This window comes from Opisthorchis viverrini (assembly GCF_000715545.1).
Source record: "Opisthorchis viverrini unplaced genomic scaffold opera_v5_13, whole genome shotgun sequence".
Lineage (NCBI taxonomy): Eukaryota > Metazoa > Platyhelminthes > Trematoda > Opisthorchiida > Opisthorchiidae > Opisthorchis > Opisthorchis viverrini.
In genome coordinates this window covers 3,204,086-3,224,700 of record NW_008751669.1, presented here as the reverse complement: position 1 = coordinate 3,224,700, position 20,615 = coordinate 3,204,086, and the positions used below count along the sequence as shown (strand labels likewise).

General features: G+C 41.6%; 2 protein-coding genes across 2 annotated transcripts in view; one reads left to right on the top strand and one right to left on the bottom strand.

Moving 5' to 3' along the window:
• T265_01271 (hypothetical protein) overlaps positions 1-20,615 on the bottom strand; it is a gene marked incomplete at both ends in the record, with an annotated part of 50,490 nt that overhangs the window by 21,841 nt on the left and 8,034 nt on the right. Inside the window, 7 exons of the mRNA XM_009165256.1 lie at positions 728-773; positions 3,947-4,135; positions 4,183-4,371; positions 6,427-6,533; positions 10,953-11,037; positions 17,848-17,979; positions 20,296-20,458. Of these exons, the coding sequence (XP_009163520.1) occupies positions 728-773; positions 3,947-4,135; positions 4,183-4,371; positions 6,427-6,533; positions 10,953-11,037; positions 17,848-17,979; positions 20,296-20,458 (911 nt within the window). The remainder of the gene's footprint in view (positions 1-727; positions 774-3,946; positions 4,136-4,182; positions 4,372-6,426; positions 6,534-10,952; positions 11,038-17,847; positions 17,980-20,295; positions 20,459-20,615) is intronic.
• Positions 210-20,462, top strand: T265_01270 (hypothetical protein; the record flags this gene model as incomplete). The annotated part of the gene is made up of 3 exons (XM_009165255.1): positions 210-299; positions 9,992-10,068; positions 20,399-20,462. 3 exons carry the CDS (start codon positions 210-212, stop codon positions 20,460-20,462), a joined length of 231 nt encoding a protein of 76 aa, XP_009163519.1.

Here is a 20,615-nt window from a genome sequence, read left to right as displayed (position 1 = left end):
TGTAATTGCCTAACTCCACCCTCTCCTTGTGAGACTATGCTGAAAGCCTAGAAACTTATCATGAGTGACTCCAACTCCCTCACACAGGAATTCAAACAAACTAGTGTTTAGCTACAGTGCCTTGTTAACCATGCCAAAAACTTGAACCCAGTAAATATATACCTCCACCCTCTCCTTGTGGGACTATGCTGAAAGCCCAGATACTTATCATGAGTGACTCCAACTCCTTCACACGGGAATTCAAACAAGCTGGTGTTTGGCTACAGTGCCTTGTTAGCCATGCCAAAAACTTGAACCCAGTAAATATATAACGCCACTCCTTTAGTAGTGTAGTTAACGTCTACTGTAACAGTGTTGGCTGATTATTACAGTAATGATTTCCCACGAAAAACTTCGTCAACCTTGTAAAATGTTTCGTTTACGCGGACACTTGATGGACTTCCTTTAGACACTCTAAGGATATTTCGAAGTAGCGAGAGAACTCCACGTTCATAAAAAATTCTCTTAATGCAGCTAAACTGTGTGAAGTATCACTTTCTAGGGCAGAAATTTCTGAGTTTTAAACTGTGTTCACAGCAAGTTGACGCATGACAATGAATTCCGTTACCCGTTTACTGTCTGACCGCCAGACTAGAGCATCAGACTAGGGATGATTTCTAAGATGAATTCACTACAGGCTGATGATCAGATTGAACAGGACCGGTGAAAGCACGGAATGTCAACTTACAGTGCCTTTCATTGTGTTACTGATCTGAGCTCCTTTATCTCGGTCTCTACAAGAAGAACAGCGATACCATCAGCATAAATAAAGTAAGCGTATATTGGCGTTGCAGAGGTTTTTTCTAACGTCCTGAGTGAAACACAAGCACATTCTCGGACATTCAAAGTAATCTTAACGGTAGTCGCACTAATATGCTAGTACGCTGGACGGACGTGAATATGTACCATTTGGCGATGAAAACTGAGCATTCCATTTTCAAGTAAATAAAGTGATCCCAACCTATATCCGATATGCATCTGTGGGTGAAATATTGGTCTATATGAGACTATGAAACGATTATCAAAGCACTCTAACAGGTACCTTGGACTAAACCGTGTTCCAGGCATCAGGTACCATAAAGCGGTATGTAGTTTAAGGTATGTATTTGCTCGGAACTAAAAAAACCCAGACACTGGTGAATTCGTCTTTACCTAGACTTGGTGGGTTATAAGACATGCACACGTGACGCTTTAATAAACAGTCCCATACTTTCAACTCTGAACACTATATCCATTGTCAAAATTGTGTGGCGGGTGCATTGGATGTAAGGCGTACTTCAGTTTATGTCAGACGTCGACTACCTCAGACAGTCATCTGACTACTGACAGATAATCGGAAAGTTTTCAATTCGCTGTTGGTACTCTTGTAGTGCCATGTTATGATTCTTTACAAAATGCTTACAAAGAATGCTTCAGTGGAGCCTTTTAGCCCAATCAGCTTATAGTTATTACCCACTCCGTTCAATTGCAAGCACGTTCGAGCCTTTGGCTTTTCCGCAAGATAAGGTTAAGAATGTGTTTTTGATTCGATAGACTTGCCCCTTTGCTGTCTTCCTAAATTTGGTCTTTGATATTGTCTAGATATCACGTGAACATGTCAAACAAAGAATGGAGAAGCAAGGATAGAAACCTGAATATGACCAAATGGACTGGTGGGCTTTAGTATTATCATTGTTTCTATTACTATCTTTAGGGGGTTTCCAAACTTTTGTACTCATCGACTTTTTCAATACTTTCGGGTGTTAGTCGACGATGCGTAACAATATTTTGATGTCATATACATAGGATCTCTGGTTTCCTTGTTTACAAAAAAAACTAAAAAAAGCATATTATTTTTGTTGACCGTACCGAAGCATAGTTTCTTACGATAATTGGGTTTTGCTGAGGTGGATAGCAGACACTCATTGTTATATCGCACGATCACTCATTGAAAATGATTCCGTTGTCCTGTGTTTAGCGGCAATTTAATCCTTCATTACCGAACGGTATATTCGTGCATTATCACCGGCAATATCAGTGTTGATATTCATACGTCATTGCTGTATCGCTACGAAATGTGCCTAGCTGTATTGAACAACTAGGGGTGAAAAGCACAGAAAATATTGGTCGAGTGAGAGAACTTGGTGCTGGTATACAACAAGCATCGGCACAATTATCGACTGATTCCAGTTGTCTGGGATGGTCTACTGCTCCCAGAGAGACCCAAATAGGCTGGACAGACACTGGGTGAGGAGTCAATCGCCATCCACGAACAGACCAGGTGGGAGGCTGTCAGGATTGGGAGCACAGAGTCGCTTGATTAGAAGTATACACTCGGACACCCCTGAGGCTGAGGTGCTTTCATGTTCACAGTCAAGCATTCTGTTGGAGGCAGCAGCACGGACTGAAGGTAGCAGATAGCCTATTGAATAGTCGTTTAAGGTATTCTGCCCAACGGTTCAAAAGCTTTACTTTGTTGAATGCTGAAGAGCTAGTTTTTTCCCTGATAGATACTCTTGCAAGAGTTTTACAAGGACCCGTCGAACAAGCTAGATGGAACAGCATGCTGACGTTTCCAGCATTTTTCGAAACGTTCATTTCTTTGACCATTCGAATCCGCCCGAATTCACTATCCGAAGGGATATCCCGTTTCACCTGCCGTTGGATGATACATTTGTTTGAGTTGCAGTTGCGTCCATGAAGAATTTGCCCTACAAGGACAAGGTCGTAACACAGATTCAATGTTAGATGAATTTGGCTGCGTTGCACCGCAAACAGATCCGGCTTTCAGAAGCGCTTTGTGTATCCCTTCCAAACAACCGTTTGTATCCGATCTGGGACTCAGAAAGTGTTCATGGACCCGGTTCTGATATTTTTTGCTTTGTTTGTGGCCAATCAGGGAATACTAGTTTCGCGAAGAGGTGTACATTCGCAATGAAGAGCAGCAGCTGAGTCCACGTTGGCATTCCAGAAGCAGCAGGCAGGAAATGATGGCAGTGTGGCTTACTTAGATTCAAGATTGGTTCATTGATTGGCACCAAGTTGACCGACAATTTTTGCTTTTCGAAAACTGCTGCTGCAAAGGAACATTTTGTGACTGATGCACATCTGAAGCAGGCGATCTGTTTTTCAGCGTGTCTTGCGCCCAACCCTAGTCGGCCATCTAGCTGGGCACCAGCGGTGCAAACGCCTACCTAACTAGGCCTACCTACTTGAGCGTTCATGCCATCAGCAGCCACAACGATGTCTGAGTTTTTAATCCATTGTAAAAGAGCACCTAGAGCGTGCTAGAAAGTGTCCTTGGCAGATTCAGAGCTTCAGGCCGTTGAGGCGTAGACATAAACAGTAGACGGTGATGGGCCTCACTTTCCCAAGATTCCTTCACAGAGGCTTCTAAGCTAACTGCGCACAGGCGACTACTAAAGGATATGCAGTCAGGTAAAAAAAAACCTCCCTCACTTGCCTAATACGACATCACCCAGGCATATCTAGCTTCACCAGCCACGGCATCACCAGAAGTGAGCAGCCGGAATCTGGAAGAGAGCGAGGGGACAGTCAATTCAATTACAGTACTTGCGTCCTGCATTTTAGTTTCCGACCGACAACATATGTCAATGCATAGGGAATTTAGCGCACAAGCCGTAGCTGTTTGATTTCCTGCTTGCTTTGTTGCTCCAAAAGTCTTTCAAATGAAAATGCAATTGCAATTACAATTACCGGGGTTTATATAAAGTGTTTGAAATGCGAAGACCGTTGAGTTTAATAATTTTTACCCAGCTTCTTTAGGCAGTCGTTTCAAAGTAAAATAAATGTGTAAATGTCTAAAACAATTTTACTGTAAGCAATTTAAGAATCTTCAGGGTCACAAGCAAATCGGAATAGAAGACACGAAAAAATTTCGAACGATTTTTACATTAAACGGACTCACCCAAAAACTCCTTCATGGACCGCAACCTGCTGAGACTTTTGCAACTGGCCTATTCCCAGAGATGGTTCTGCCTCATGAATGGTTTTCTTCAAATTAAATGAGTCAACTGACTGACTCCATGAATCTTCAAATTCATAATCGTCATCGGAAAACACTTCTGTTGCTATCACCACGGCATCTTGGGGTGAGCTATGAAAGTAAAATTAGTACTGAAGAAATTCAATTTGCTAACATACGTTATCTCGCCCGATTGCAGCACTTGTGCAGTCGTTCTTTTGACCTCTGCGCCTTCATCTGGACACATTCTTTGTCTCCCAAAGACTTCGTTGACTTCATCCATAAGGCTACCGGTCGATACTAGATTGCGTGCACGATCATCATGTATTGCTTCATCGCGCTCGTCACGTAGTCGTCGATTTTGCTCCCTGGAAACCCGAACAAATTATGCAGTACCATGACAGAGAAAAAGTGGAATTCATCTGACCAATGACTTATTTTAACTAAATAACACAATTATCGATCAATTAGATTGGAGGAATAATTGACATCGAAAATCCTTCGCCATTGTAAAGCAGCCTTAACAAATCTAGGTTTGTAAGGGCTGGATTGCCTTAATGGCCTCTAAGCTTGTTTTGTTCACCGTAAAAGTTTTTCAGTCTTCAAAATTGATACAAAACGAGCCTCCTCTGTACCAGTGGAGTCGTCTAAAAGGTTTCCCCGTATAAATACAATTATTATGGAACGGGATGGTTAAATGGCTATATGGCTATAACAACGACGATCAAATAGCATAAAAAGATTGCCTCGCAGACGTGCACCTGAGGATTTCTGCCTACAGTGTTCTACAAAACCTTACACGGGATCGACTTCCGAAGAAATATTGGACATGAAGATCGTCATATTTGATTAGTACGAATTAAGTCCGACGATCAAATAGCATAAAAAGATTGTCTCGCAGACGTGCACCTTAGGATTTCTGCCTACAGTGTTCTATAAAGCCTTACACGGGATCGAATTCCGAAGAAATATTGGACATGAACATCGTCATATTTGATTAGTACGAATTAAGTGCCAGAAGAAATGCTACGTTTTCAGTTGTCTTTGTTAGTGCATCGCAGCTGAATGGCGGCCCACCAGATTGAACCTTGCATTATACAACCCGATTAATAGAGGTCATTTTTTCAACTGGAAGTTTCAAGCTTCATACTTACATGAACGGCTAAGGAAATTGCTTTAATCCACTGGCCTGTATAGTTTTATCAGAAAACAGACTTGGAGCGGAGCTACCTTTTTGAGTTGCTGGGTAGATGGCTTTTAAATGTACTGTCACAAAAGTCGGCATTTTGAATGAACTAAGCAAACGTGTCTACCGCATGATATTACATTTTTTATTTTGAAATTTGTGGTTATTGTGGTTCTCCATATAATATCGCATCTTCCGTAGACTACAATTTATTCTCAATAACTGCGCAGGCGATAATACACTTTTGCAATATGTGCTGAGAACACAAACAGCATGAAGGCATTTAGAAGCACTTGATGAAGTCACAGCACAGTAACTAAGCACACTTATAGCGGAGAAGTATATTTCCGATATGGAACACAGAGATGTTTCACTGATCTCAAAGTGAGTATCCAGAATGTTGTTCGCGAAAGACATGAATGAATCTGAAAGGTAAATTTAGTTGGCTCCTTCTTATAAACACTGTCATTTGTAATTAATCGTCCAGCTTCAAGCAAATTTGGGTCATCGTTCGCATGTGGAGTGCCAATGTTGGGAAAGTTTGCGATTACTCTTCTCTGAAGGGCTTTATAAATGGTGCCACTCTCAACCGACCTTCTCAGATATCTGACCAACTTTGTGGGTAGCTTCACGCCAAAGTAAATAAAATGGTCGTGGACGAGCTAAATAGTTCTTTTTCAAGTAATCACAAGATAACCGTTAAACCGTCATGCCATCTAGCAAACTTTAATTGTCAAAAAACCAGCAGTATATTGTTTATTAGAACTGGTCACGAAATGTTGGAGCCTGCATGATTCATGATCTGAAAGCGTTTCTACCGTAAAACAAGCTGGTTGTTGGGTGGGAATTCAAACAGCTAAATTTTCTGAAGATGCACATTTGCCTTGAACCTACTGATCAAACGGCATACTACAGATGATTGTCATTCTAAATTCCCCTAACTTTATTCAGTAGATTACTCACAAAAATCACAAACAGTTGAGTGATAGGGAAAAACGGAGAACAACATTCAACAAAAATTTACTGCGTGTTCGCGGGCAAAAAGAAAATTTGATTTACGCGGTCACGCTTAGAATGTTTTAAGTTTATAACAGCATCGTACAGTGCGATACAACAACAAGAATCTTAAGTGAACGCACAAGAATATTTTCGGCAACCTCGATACAACTAAAGCAATAAAGCCTTGCACAACCCCGGGCTACTGTCACGCACTTAACTGTAGAATATGTGCACATACCTCAGCTGGTCTAACTTCCGCATTAGTTCTTCGCATTCTACTTGGATCCGTTTACAGGTGAACGCATCTGCTTTTTCTCGCTTGGCCTGTTCCAATCTCGCTGTGGTCTGTAGATCTTCAATCGTGTGCTTGCTTTCCTCCACTGAAAACTATGTGCGTTGAAAATGAATTTGGTAAAAACCGAGTCAATTTACTCAGCGTTTGGCAATACGTTTTATTAAGCCTATCCATTGGAAAATCGACTTCTTTAAGATAAAAGTCGTTTTTAGATGAATTTGTCGGCAAAGAAACACGTACCTGTTGACCTTTAGGAACTAGTAGAACTAACTTCCTCTCTTGACTTTAGCGATTACTAGGCTCGATATTGTGCTGGAATAAGACGTTTCGTCCGGATTTGACTTCGTCTTGATTATACAACACTCACTGTTCAACCCAGTTGCTCAACATCTCTTTTCGGTGTTGAATGCTGGCCATTTAGAAGGGACTCGCTACAAACTAATGTTTCCCGGTTTAATGTAGTGACTAACCTTAGTCAGTAGTTAAATGCATTGTTTGCTGCCAATACAGCCGCTAGTTTGTGCCGATCTGTTTAGAGATCCCGAAAAAATCAGTGCTCGTCACTATGTTTCTACGGATACTGATTTTTCGGTTGACGGTGATAAATCATTTACCTGAACTCTTCCGGCAGGAATTTTAATTCTCTTGTCACAGCTTGCGTTCTAGCACCTGTTTTACTTCTTGGTTTGTTTGTCAATCGTTTGCATTTATAAAATCCACGAACACTAGATTAGTTACCTTGCAACCATATTGAACAACCGGGTTCTGAAAATCAGTCCAAGCAGTACAGCGTGCATCCTTAGTTTTTTTTAATCGGAAAAATCGTTGACGATTCGCAGTCGCGTTGCAGTTTAGGTTTGAATAAAGATATATACATTCATCAACTGCGGTGTCATTTGCCTAAATTTAAGTATTTTTAACCATCGCCAGTCTTTATTGTTGGCGTACACACTGTGAATGCATGAATCTGCAAGGTTCTGGTTGGGTTCATTAATTTGAGATACCTATGGCGTCAAAGTAGTGTATCCCTGAATCTCAAGGGAGGTGTTTATCAAGCTACAGTGCAGGCTGTTCTGTTGTATGGCTGTGGGACTTCGCCTGTTCGAGCAGCGGAGATGAGACGTCTTCAGGTAGTCGGCAATCGTTGCCTGAAAACCCTACCTTGCTTTGTTTGGTGTCGGCGAATGCGTAACAAGGCAATAAGAAAGCGGGGTTTTGGTTGTGCAACGGGTACTTATATTAAAGAATGTGTCCAGAACCAGAAGCTGCGTTGGTTAGGACATGTGTTGCCTGTGTCTAGCCATCTTTTGTCGAAGAAAGCGCTGTTTTCAATGCCCAACTCAGAGTGGTGGGAGCAGAGAGGTGGCCAACTATTGACCTGGCAGAGGGGTATGAAAGAAATCGCGGAACGTTTGGGTGCTGTCGGTGCTACTCACCTCCCAGGATGAGGATCACGTGATTCCCACTGCCCCTAGTTGGAGACACTGCAAGATTTGGCTGTCAACCGGTGTCAATGGCGTTCTTGTTGTCAGTTTTTATCCAGATTGCCTGAATGAGTGTCTGTAGGTGTAGACTACTCTGAATGATTGTAGTAAGCTAGCACCAAGTCCCTTCCCCATCGACCTTTATTCTTTTTTCACAATAAGACTTTCAAATAAACCATGGTTTTACGGCAGTGAAGCGTCGGTTTTGAACATTGACGTTATGTTGTGGATGATGATGATGATAACAAACTTCTCGGCAAATTAGTAGCTTGTAACGTACAGGTGGGTATAAGTAAAACTAGTCTTGATTTTAAAGCATGGGAAGTTCAACGCTGGGCTGCATAAAGGCCATATATTTAGGAGCAACTCCACTTACACCACTCAAGATTCGATACTTGAAAGCAGATGATGCGTTCGTAGGCCACTGTGGACGGGCGTACCAACATCATCACCGATAAAATTATGGGCTGCACAACTCGTATTTAGGAGCAACTCCACTTACACCACTGAAGATTCGATACTTGAAAGCAGGTGATGCGTTCGTAGGCTACTGTGGACGGGCGTACCAACATCACCACCGATAAAATTATGGGCTGCACAACTCGTGGATGCATCCCAACTTGTGGGACACAGGCGCAAATTGTGGTAGGCCAGTCGCAGTGCGTCGACTGGTAAGTTTCACTCTATCTTCTGATAGACAAAATATGTTCACTGCTGCACCTGTGCCATCTGTCTAATAATGACAAACGAAGCGGTTCGTCCTAAGTAATTCCCAGTATATAGGGTATTGTGGGGTAGGGGATTGTGGTACTATACCGACACACTAAGGAATTGGTGAATGACCCTAGCACCTCACTGCTCGTTGCGGCGCTAGGTCTTACTGTGGAGTCGTTGTGCTTAGACCGGTGGGTGGCCGTCAAAAGGCCTTCGCGAGATTGTCTGCCTATTTTCTTAACGAGATTTTAAGTAGGATTAACAGGCTCACTCACAGATGCACTAAGTTTGATTCCCGAAACAGCAGAAACAGATATACAGTGGTCGCTGGGCCTTCAGCACATGATGACTTCACGTAGAGGATTATGGTTCTGTTGAAACTTCCCAAATCGACTCCATACTGCTGGAAATAAACTTTGTTAAACCTGATAAAACTTCACCCTTTTTGAATTAATGCCCTCAGATTGTCTGTTCAGCAGTGCTGCTGAATGCATTTAAACATTTTTCAGTAATATGCTCCGATTTTTCAACAATGGCTGAAGAACAATGGTTCCGCAATTTAAGTAGTGGAACCTACATGAACGTGTGTGTATTGCAGAAGGCTGATATAATGCTGTCGTATTTACTGGAGTGCTAGAAGATGAGCGGATGTTGAAAAAATTAGCATGGATCCCTGAGGAGCTCATCCTGAAATATCAAAGTTTACAGTTGGTATTCTAAGGCATCTGTAACCATGCATCTGGTAACCATGCAAAGTCATGCAAGTTTCAATGATCTGTTCCTTCTAACAAAGTTTATTGGGAAAATCAATGTTGAGAATGATACTTGCAATTCAACTGGTCGAAATTCACAACAATTTCGGCCATTTTGGAGTTGTGTAAAAAGGCCGTTTGTCTTGAGAGCGGAGAGAACACCAAGTTGGTGTGAAACTTAACACCAGCGAACCAAGTTAGGGTCTTGATTAGATGTGTGGAGAAAGGACACAAGAGTTGAATTGTTTTCCCTTTCCGGGATTGTAGGTCTAGACTCCCTCATAATCTTAACGTATATCCATACGTTATTTTTGCTTCCAATTAGATGAACGAAACAGAATGCAGACGAAGATTAGAAAGGTAGGTTCAAGTGGAACTTTACCGGGTGTTGGGCACTTGACGTTATTTTATCGATGCTGAGGATCTTCCGCATGTTGCAGCTATCAAGGTTCACTTATAATTCTAAGGCTTTTGTTATACTAAGACCTATTAGACAGCCGTTCATTTGCTTTTCAATCAAGTACAGTGTCCATCCTCTTGTTCTTTCCCTGATAATAGTTTCTGTCAAAGGTCAAATCACAGGAGCGTTGCAAGCCGTATCGTGGAGCTAAAAACACGTTTTTGTTGATCGCCCAGTAAGTTATTTGAAATCAGCCAGATATCAAGAAACTGATAACCTCTGATGTTAACGTTGACAGATGAGTAATTTAATAATGAAAGCAATCAGTCCTAGAAGGCCAAATGAGTTAATTGTATCGATCAACTTTTCGTCCCCCAACTGGCCGGTTGTCAGCTCACAGTCGACTCGCAGTTGCCTTCTTAACAAGAGACCCTTTTGACCATCTACTTCCATGCATCTTTGTACTCCTAACAACAGTCTGCTTAAAATCCATGTAGGAGTACCCACTTTTGCGCATTTGTGGCGGTACTACTGTGTGTGTGAATTTGAGGTGTTACTAGGTTACGTACCTTACGTCACCTCCTCACTGAAGGTCGGACATATATTACCTGGAAATACTTTTCTTGGCTTACCTTATCAAATAACCCAATATTCTGAACCAAAATTATTTTACGCTTTCTCATCTCGTCTCCATACCGAAAAGTCTCATTGCAAGTCATCAAACACTTGCGGTATAGGCGCAAGGGTAGCAAATATTCTCCAACGTCTATTCTTCTTACGAAGTAGACCACCTCGTTTTAGAGGTTTGCAATCACCCGCATTCGTATGTGAGGTTCTTTGGGAGGGGCAAGCATTGTACACCCACGGAACGTCAAGTATCACTAGCATTCTTTTCAGCGTGAGACATTTAAACACACAATATTAAAGGTCAACTTGACCTGTTCACTCGGACGCGATACGCACCAATGTTTTATGTGGCTATTCCTTCCAAGAAACAGCATAGACATGGTGGAAAATTCCTAACGATTCAGAAAAGAGTAGCATTCTCCGTTGGAAAAGGATATCCTTATCCGACAAAATAAAGTAGGGGTTGTAAACAATCATTCAACTTCAACATACCTCCACTTCCTCCAGCGCTTCGGTAAGTTTGTCATTCTCTTTTCTCAAGATCTCGATTTGTTCTGTTTCTTGTGCTTGTGTTTGCCTGAGTTGTTCGGTTTTTCGGTTAGCCTATAGTAGAATATTTAATAATACAGTGCTCAACAGAAACGTGTTTCTTGCAACGTTTTGTTAGTTGCAAGCAGAATAAAAATTGAGGATATTTCATTCGATTTGAGAGAATTTTCACTTTGATTTAGTCCTATACTCTGACATTCAGCAATGAAACGGAGTCCCAAATTAGGAATTCCCCATTATTTCATATTTTACGATGGGCCTCTTGTTTTTGGAAAGACTGAAGCGTCTACCTCACACATTTTAAATCACATAAGATTGTCATTTTGATCAAGTCCTGCTTTTTGGAGCACTGATAGTATTGAATTAGATGTGAATCAAATTTTTTGACATTTTCATTTGTTCCATCTCGACAGTGTGATCACAGCAGGGCTTCCGCAAGTAGGCGTACGTTTCATTATGTTTAGTCCTCCTTCCTAAATTTGTTAGCTACCTGCAAATCTGCTACACTAGCGATCCGCGTTAGCCAAGGTTGGTGTCTTTTTCAGAAGACAAAGGACAGTTTGTTTCAGATTTTCACTGTAAGTGAGAGAACGTTAAAATATCTCGGATACCTTTCCAAGGACTGTCCAAAGACACCTTCACTGAGTTCACAATTCATTGCTGATAACGACTGAATGGAGGATAATGACTTACATTACCAGAACTATTGTCCAGCTTGATTGAGTTCTCATTGAAATTTTCCAGTAATAAATATCGATTTTAGAAGTTGAGCTGATCCATCTTCGGAGTCTACAACCTCTATACTAAGGACCAGTCACTACAGTAAGTTTTGCTATGGAAGCGCCACCTTCATATGAGGGAAAAACGGGTAGACATTTCATGAATGATAGCATCTCAAATATTGCGCGGATCTTCAAATATATTTTTTCTCCAGGATACACTTAGCACCGGATCGCGGGACGCGACGTGTTTATCTAAAGGATAGCGGCACCCTGTCTTTCCTAGTGCGGGCTACCCAGACTTGTAGCCGGAGAGCATAGTATCAAAATGTCAACCGAGGCGTGACCGACTCGGACTGCTCAACTGGGCTATGGGTTGTGCAATGCAAAGCAAGAAAGGACGCGCCCTGCAAGAGTTATCTATTTTTCAGCATAGAATTACACTAATAGCAGGATGAAATGCTGATTCAACCTGGTATGGCTTATAGGCAAGGACGACGTTAGTGAGTTTAAACTTAGTAGAATGTGGTTTATAGATTTCGGTCAGAAGGTCAATAAACTATGGGAATAGTTTATGAAAATTATCCGTTTATTTAGTGGTCTCAAACAATAATGATTTGGAGCTGTAAAGTTGCCTTAGCTGCAAGCGCTTCGGCATACAGGTACTACTAACGACACTTCCGGTTTGTCATAAAAAACGTGGATATAATAGTTTTCCAAGCACAAAATTGGCTTGTGGCGGTGGTTGAAGTAACTTCGTATAAAACGACAAAAATTCAGTATCCAAAGAAAAATTTGAACAAAATGCGTTTACTGGTGAGAATCAGAAATATACTTTTGAAATCCGGAGGACGTCAAAACAGACCAACCGGTGGTCGAGAGTACACGAAAAGACCAACAGAAAAGCACAGGTGGGTACGCGAAACCTAAACTTCGTTGACATGCACAAGGACCTATATCCGACAAGACACACCCGGTTGTCGGACCGCGGTGCCGCTCCTGGAGATGGTTTTTTCCAGGTGCAAGCCGCTGTCATTTACAGAATAGGTGATGGTTCGGCTTGTCTGGATTCATTGAAAAGAAAATATTCTTGCACCTTAGGACGTTTAAGGATAAAATTTACCGCTGAAAGCACCGTACAAGTTTTTCTAGTCCTTTTTGTAATTTCCACCATGCTTCGAGACAGCGACTTGCTAAACCAACCAAAAAATAATCGGCATACTTATATTACGTCACGGATATACATACATACACATACGTCCTTAACTGTTGAAGCCTGGATTCTGCATTTGCCAATCTCATCCTGAAAGAAGGCTTGCACGTTCAGACAAAACGACTACTATACTACTGTATACCTACCTTTTAAGGCTATTAGCAAGACTGGAAATACTCATTTATTGCTAAATGTTTGGTCGGTAAGATGTATGACAATAAGAGACGCCTGGATTTCTCTTAAGATGACCAAGTTTTTCCGACAGTTGTTTTCACCAGTATCTAGTCTCAGAATGATGAATCTGCTGTAAATTTGGGTAAATATTAGTCCGAATATAATACTGAAGCTTTTCACCTTACTGCTTCATACTGTTGATGAAAAAATATACCCATCATTTCATCCCTCATAAATCAAGATGCACTGTTCTTTTTCAACAGTTCACCAGAGCGGATAAGCTACAGGTCCCTGTTTTCATTCTCGAAGATTCCATTTATGCTATGGTGAGCGACAAATGTGAATTCAAGACCTATATTGTGAATGCCTCAAAATCAACATTCATCTCCACACAAGCAAGCCAACCAGAAAATGCTTTCGATCAATCGATTGATCAATACGAACAATGTTTATATATAACTGGAAACCGCACAAGACCCTAATCAGCGCGTTTTCCATTTCAAATGTCAGTGACTAGTTGTCATACTTGTCAGGGTAAATTCGGTAAACAACAATGTCAGTGGGACAGTAGGATTTAAAGTTTCGATGTCGGGAAAGGACGAGAAAACAAATGGGGTGTGACAAGCCGGTAAATGCCATATACTTCTGAAATCCTCTGCTTCAATTCATTAACGTGTTCGACTTTCTCGGCCAGAATTTGATCCCACTCAGTGTTGATCTGTCTTGTTCGCTGTTCAAGCTTTTCAGAAGGAAAGGAATGGGAAATGGTGATCAAAACAAAGATCATTGGCTAGTGTTAAACAACATGCAACAGTAGTGCAATAGGAAAGCGTTTCGTGCAGGGCATATAAAGTGGGAGTGCAGAGGAATTACTCTCTACGATACTTTTGTTCTACCTGCTTAGTTCCCATTTACCGAGAAATCTTAGTGCTAATCGAAATGTACTTGCTTCTCCAAAACGTTAAAAAAATACAACTTCTGATCGGTTTTTATCCAGAGATCGAAACGGATTTGGAGCACGATGACAGCTTATGTGTGCGTGTGTGTGTGGAAGACATGCTACAAAGGAAGTTGCGTGACGGCAGAATAGTTTTGCGGGGATCCAAAAGATATCGTTCCTTCATTATGACTGCGGCAATTGTCATCAGGATAACTTTTCGCACTATTGCGAACTTTTTGATCTCCAACTCGCCCAGTCACCTGAAGCAGAATGACATGCAACTTTTACAATTGTTGACCGATATTTTGACCTCGAATCTGTGAAGGTCACTTCGTGAAGGGGCAGGCCTGTATTACAAACATAACCTTGCTAGTACTGTGACATCAGTTCTCCATGTCTAAGATGTTCTATCATAAGACAGCTGTCTAAGAAATGTTCTAGCATAGTAGGTTTGGCTTCTGCTTAAAAGAATTCCGTCCGCATAATTCATGGACTGTTGCTCAACTTTTTTGCAGTAGGGAAAGAACTTCGGAAGTCGAAAATCGACGCGTAAGCATTGTTGTCGGTCAAATCGTTTTCCAAGCCAGACAAACCGGTCACCAACTAAAATACCTGGACTAGCAAAATTCTTATCAAATCCAGACAGCTCGTTCTATACTATGTTAGCTGTTGTGTCCTTGCCCAATGAAGTTTGTACACAATTGCCTCACTGGGTGGGTGAATGCAGTGAAAAAGTCAATTGTTCAACATCGATAGATCACGTCTGCCCTCATAGATCGATTCTGGTAACTTTCAAAAATAGTGTGGGGTTAAGAATCTCTGGCGTTCGGACAAATTATCTGACCATCAGATGACAGGCCTTTGTTGGTATGAAATCGAGCTGGACGAATGGCATTTGTCATAAGTTATTTCGACAAATTCCAAATAGAGCAATCTGTGTGCCAACTTTAGAAACTTTACCTAAACAACCAAAGAAGGTGAGCTAGATAGAACAATGCATTTTAGATAAATGGTGAGTGGAGAAACATTCCAACCACAGACAACGCATGGCTCAAAACAAACTACCTATCAAAGTTAAAAATTTCCCACGAGCACTTCCCTACTATGGATAAAAACTTCAGGAAAATTGTGACACCCTCATTCTCTGATTGATTACGATAGCACAGCATCATATGAATGTTGAAATTTTGAGGACACTTACTCTTGCTTTTGACATTTCCTCTGCCTGCCGTATTTTGCTCTCCAGTTCCGAGTATGCTTGATCCAGTGATTGGTGGTACGCACTGGTGTTGCTGAGTTACGAAGAAAGGTATATCAGTTACAATAGATAATCTAAGTTTGCCACCAGAATCGCCCATCTAATGCCTTACTTCATGATGACAGAAGTCTGCTAATTTGAATGCACGAACTCATCATGAAAACTGAACTTGAAGAAATTAGATAAGGTTTTACTCTCATTCATTGTAGCTGGAGATTTTCAGACAAAAACGTTTGCCAGAGATGAGACAAACCACGTAACAACGCTGTCATGAGCTGGAATAGTGTATATGCACTATAAGAATACAAGATACAAACTCCGAATTACCAACTGGACAAGGAGCTTTAAGGAAGCAGAATAAATAATATGCACAATGGGCAAACGATCCATTCTCAAGACTGATTGTTTTTACTTGCATACTAGGCAGCTCTCCCAGGTAGTTAAACGGAGATCTGTCAGTAGCTAAAACAACCAATTGTGTCATTTTATGAGTATTCTGTTTTCTCAGTAAGGCAGTATAAAATGGTAAATGTACAGTTTAGTGCAAAACGTCTATAAAATGATGGTCGCAAACTTCGGGGCCTCTAAAGAAGGCTCTGCTAACTTCCTAAATCATGTGCCCTGGCACTATTTAGAGTGGCAGCAAAAAACACCACTGAACTTTTGACGTGTCCAAATACGATGGTGACCTGAGTGCATCTGAGTGAATTTGAAGGGAATGCGATGTTTTCCATCCATGAGTTTGTAGCACTTTCACGGGTACATAGTGCTCTGCAAACAATAAGCTCAATTATTTGGCGTGCACTGATATTCACTTTTTAAGAATCTGCATAAAAACATTTCCAGTGGAGCAGTGGGGTAGCTTCCTCAGTATTTCGCCAACAGTTAAATGCAACAATATCGTGTATGGGATTCCCACGAATCACCCGATGGACAGGATATGAGTATTCGGTTTTCTGAATTACTATTTAGACAAAGGTGGAGTGTACAGCGAAACGATACTTTAACACCTCGTCAGGGTGTTGTTGTTTACTTACTGTGTCGCCACAGCGAGGAGTCATACGACTTCATGGATATCACCTACCGCAGGAACGTATGCTTGAGAGTGTGCGGCAAGATCTGCGAAATGGTTATTTGGTCTCGTTTCGAACGTCCAGCACGTAACAAAGATCCGATTTGAGGCCTGTCAAACAAGTTTTTAGTCCCCAAGTACTCCCTTGATCAGCCAGCTTCGGTGTTGTCCGGACTGACTAGCCTATTAACAACCCCACTGAGAGTACGTTTGAACCATTTCGGTGGACATCCCTCAATGCTTTGGAGCACTTCCGCTCTACAACGAACATTTTTGTCCGGCTACTTAGTTGAGACCTTGTCTAATCAACTATCTCTCTTTCAGCAGGTCTGCTGTCTGGACCGTACCTAATCTCTGTGTCTCCCACGTTGTTTGCTACTTCGCGTGCGCCCGAGTTAAAAAGTAGATTGTCAGGAAAGATTGGAGCAAATGCGAGCGAGTCCCAGAACACTTGCTTTTTTCTTGGTCAGGACCACTTCCATGGTAGCTGAGACCTGAATACCTAATTCTTTGATCGCCAGATATATTATATTCACTGGATGCATAGTTGATGTTAAAACAGCATTTAGAATTTTATGTGCAATATCAACACGAAATCAGCGGCTTCCGCTGAGGCCGTGCTGATCGATCACACTGACCCTGACTCAAGCTGTCACCTTGCCTTAGAATCAAGAAGCGGGCCAGATAACCTCACCGTAAAGTTGACTCCGCCGCACTATTTTATTGGTACCTATTCTTCAATAAGATCTAAACCTGCTGTATTTTAGTTTCGCAGCTAATAAGGTAGAAGCAAAATCTATATATTTCGCAGTCTTTTTCTTCTTGCCGTGGTAATAAACTTTAGTGTTTTGTAACTAAATAATCGCGTTCTCCGACACAGGTTCTCTCCAACTCCGTTCATCTCTGAGTCATATCACATATTTCGGGGGCCCTCCGTCGACGAAATCCCATCCCTCTACCACATGAACTATTGATGGTTTTCATTCAACAGTGGCGTTTTCTGATACTACATTTTATTCGGTTTCGGCCGTTACAGGGGCACTCCAGAATCAAAGCAACATGTGCCAAACTTTTTCTGCTAAGTGCACTTATGGGAAGGACGTGCGGTATGAATTGCCTAGAATGCAAGAGCTCCAACTAACTTGAAGTGAACCATCTTTTCAGGTCGTTATTCAAGGGCGATCCCCAGCGACAGCTCTACATTGTTCTGAGGAATACAAATCCGGTACAAAATCTATGGACAGTTGAACAAAGTGTATGCATCGCAATTTTTACCATCCCTGGTTTTCCAAATCGTCAAAAGAAAATAACAAATATGGTTACAAGAAATGTCACTTCAGCATATTTATTGCTGGTTATTCCTCAGGTCTCAAGTTTTGGAAGTAAAATTTTTCAACCTCCAAAACTAATCTTCCCTTGTTTATCAGCTACTCAGTTTCCGCTGACTCTGCTAATCGCTTACCTTTCTAATTTGCACTCCATCTGATGCATGGACTTTTGCATATCATCTATTTCTTTTGATGCTTGTTGTATCATTGATTCGAATTCGGTTACCAGTTTTGGCATGGTTGTTTTGATAGTGTTGTAAAGGGTGCTGAAAATAGAAACGATGCAGTTTGTCACAGCGCTGTCTTCAATGCGGCTTAAATTTGCTCAAGCTTCTCGTTGTTGAAAACAACATGAAATGTGCATGGGAATTTGCAATATTTTTTGCAGAAAGAAACGAGAACGGATTTTATGTCATTTTTGTATTTCCACTTATACTCTTCTAACTTATTGAACCCATCGAGATTAGTTCTATAACAGAGTGCAGTGTTCCCTACCAGGAATTACTGTTCCGGATAAAAAAACAACAAACGATGTTACTTTATTTGCAAAGACGGTAAATGCTTCTCTTTCACTGCACTCATATTGCTTGGTCTTAAAAATGCACTAAATTTTAGTAAATCGGTTAGTTCCCCGTTGTTCAATCAGAAATGCACCAAAAGTGCCCAGGATTAATCCTATATACACATGCTTTCAGACTTTTTCAAATAAACGTTTCGTCGGGCCAAACTGGCACCGTTATCCGAAAAAATGACAAGCTGGACAGTGAAAGTTCCTCACACTCTCGTTGTCTGGACCTTCCGTTGATTTGTAGTATGCAGACAAACGGAAAGAACAAAATGGCACATGACATTAGACCAAACAATCCTCACCACCATCTCCTTTGCCAGTGATCTGTATACACAAGACTGCTAAATTTTGCTGTCAGTCTCACTTTGCTGAAAATGAATTCAAGAAGGGGTAGTGGGGGTTGTTGAGAGATTTGCTTAGCTTACTGTTGGTAAAAATTGTTTTATGGAAGTACGACTGACAAAGTCATCGTACCGGTCTCAGGGATCACTTGTTGTTATTGGTAGTGTGAGGAGATTTGGGATTTTCGTGGGATTTCGTCCTGTAAGTGAAGCTAATCTATGTTTCTCGGCTTTTCAGCATAGATTGGCTTCACTTACAGGACGAAATCACTTATTGTGTCATAAGGTGTCTGTTTTTACACATACGAAGCTCCAGTGGTGCTTATATATCAGAGGCTTGTACAGCTTGGACAAAGAATGAGAGGTGACTCTAGGTATCCGGTAACTAATATGGCTTGCCCATTGACTATGTGTGTTTGACTGCGCGTATGGTTTCGCGTAATATTCAGCGGTTTACCTTTTCCCAATCCGGACATGAATATAGTCTCTCGAGAGACCACCGAGACTGATACAGCTGCCCAGGTAAAAAAATTTGTCGACTACCTCAATCGGCTCATCCGCACGCATGAGGCGAGGGCTCGAGTCCATCCACTCTTGCAGTAGCACTTTACTGTCTGCAGGTATGAACGCATGCCAAACCGTGAGCCAGAATTAATTAGATTATTTAATATTGATTGTATCCCCACGGTATCAGACCCAAGAAGACTTATGTCGTCTGTGTACTCGATATCTATGGGTGAACACTCCGGGGGCATTTCAACCACACAGGCATCAGAGGCTGATGGTGAGTCTTCCATGATCGTAACATTGACAAAGTTGAAGAGAAAAGTTATGGGAAACAGCTCTGTCTGATACCCCTTGATGTTGTCAACTCCAAAGAGAGCTTTCCGTTGACAGTTACACGGTCCCCGCAGTCAGCGTACAGCGCCGTGAGAAGGGTCAAGAATTTATGGAAGACACCTTTGCTCCACATACATTGTCACAGTCCCTGACGGTCCACAGAGGCAGAGATAGCTCTTAAGTCAAGGAACATAACCACTTTTGTTTGCTGCATTCCCGAGCTTTTTTCGTTTCCGAGCCGTCTACACCGTGCCCAACTACGAAATGTCCAAACTGTTGTTCAGGCACGTGTTTCTGGAAGGCATTTTTCGAAACTGCAGTCGAATAGTTTCGGTTCCGAATTAACTTGGATACTCACGAATTGCTAGCTGTTTGAAACAGGATAAGATATACAAGATAAGTGTGCGGCGGTAACGAAGCGGAAAACCCGGCAACCCAAACCAGGTGCACTCAGCGGTGCTTCATGTAAGTCTCAGATGCGCTTGAAAAATGGACGAGAACTAAGGTTCTCCAGGACATATATCCTTCCAAAGCTTTTATTTCTATTCATTGTCTACAAAAATGACAGTAACCGGCTCAGACTTAAGTACCATAAATCAATTGGGCGTCCCACTGAAATCATTTATTGTTCAAGAATAAGTTCGTTACCAACGTAACTGGATCAAATGGGTGCAGTCGCGGGATATTTAGCACGAATTCCTAGTTGTCTACTAGCAATGCAAAATAATCACCCTTGGATGAGAAACGGAATGTCGTGCCAGAATGACAGCAAATCAAAGATGTGCCCTTAACAGAAAAATGCGCATTAAATTTCACCTAAAATGTCCACCAACCTGGAGAACAACTGTTGAATAATAGCGAGCGACGCGACACTGTTTTCGCGGGCTCGTGTAACCTCGCCTTTCAATTCCTGATTTTTTATCATCTCTTCTTCAGCCCGCCTTTTCTGGATGATTCGCGCGGTTTCGGTACTCTGAGCGGCCATGAGGAATTGACCTAGATAGGGGCCATAGAGAAAATAATGGTAGTTATTTTTGTGAAGCAAGAAATCAATATTCACCTACATTCAGCTGTTCGTAGGCACCTGTTCAACACTAAGCAATCTGTTGATCGCAGGTGGTTGGAGGGAAAATCCTCATTTCTGAGCGATCGA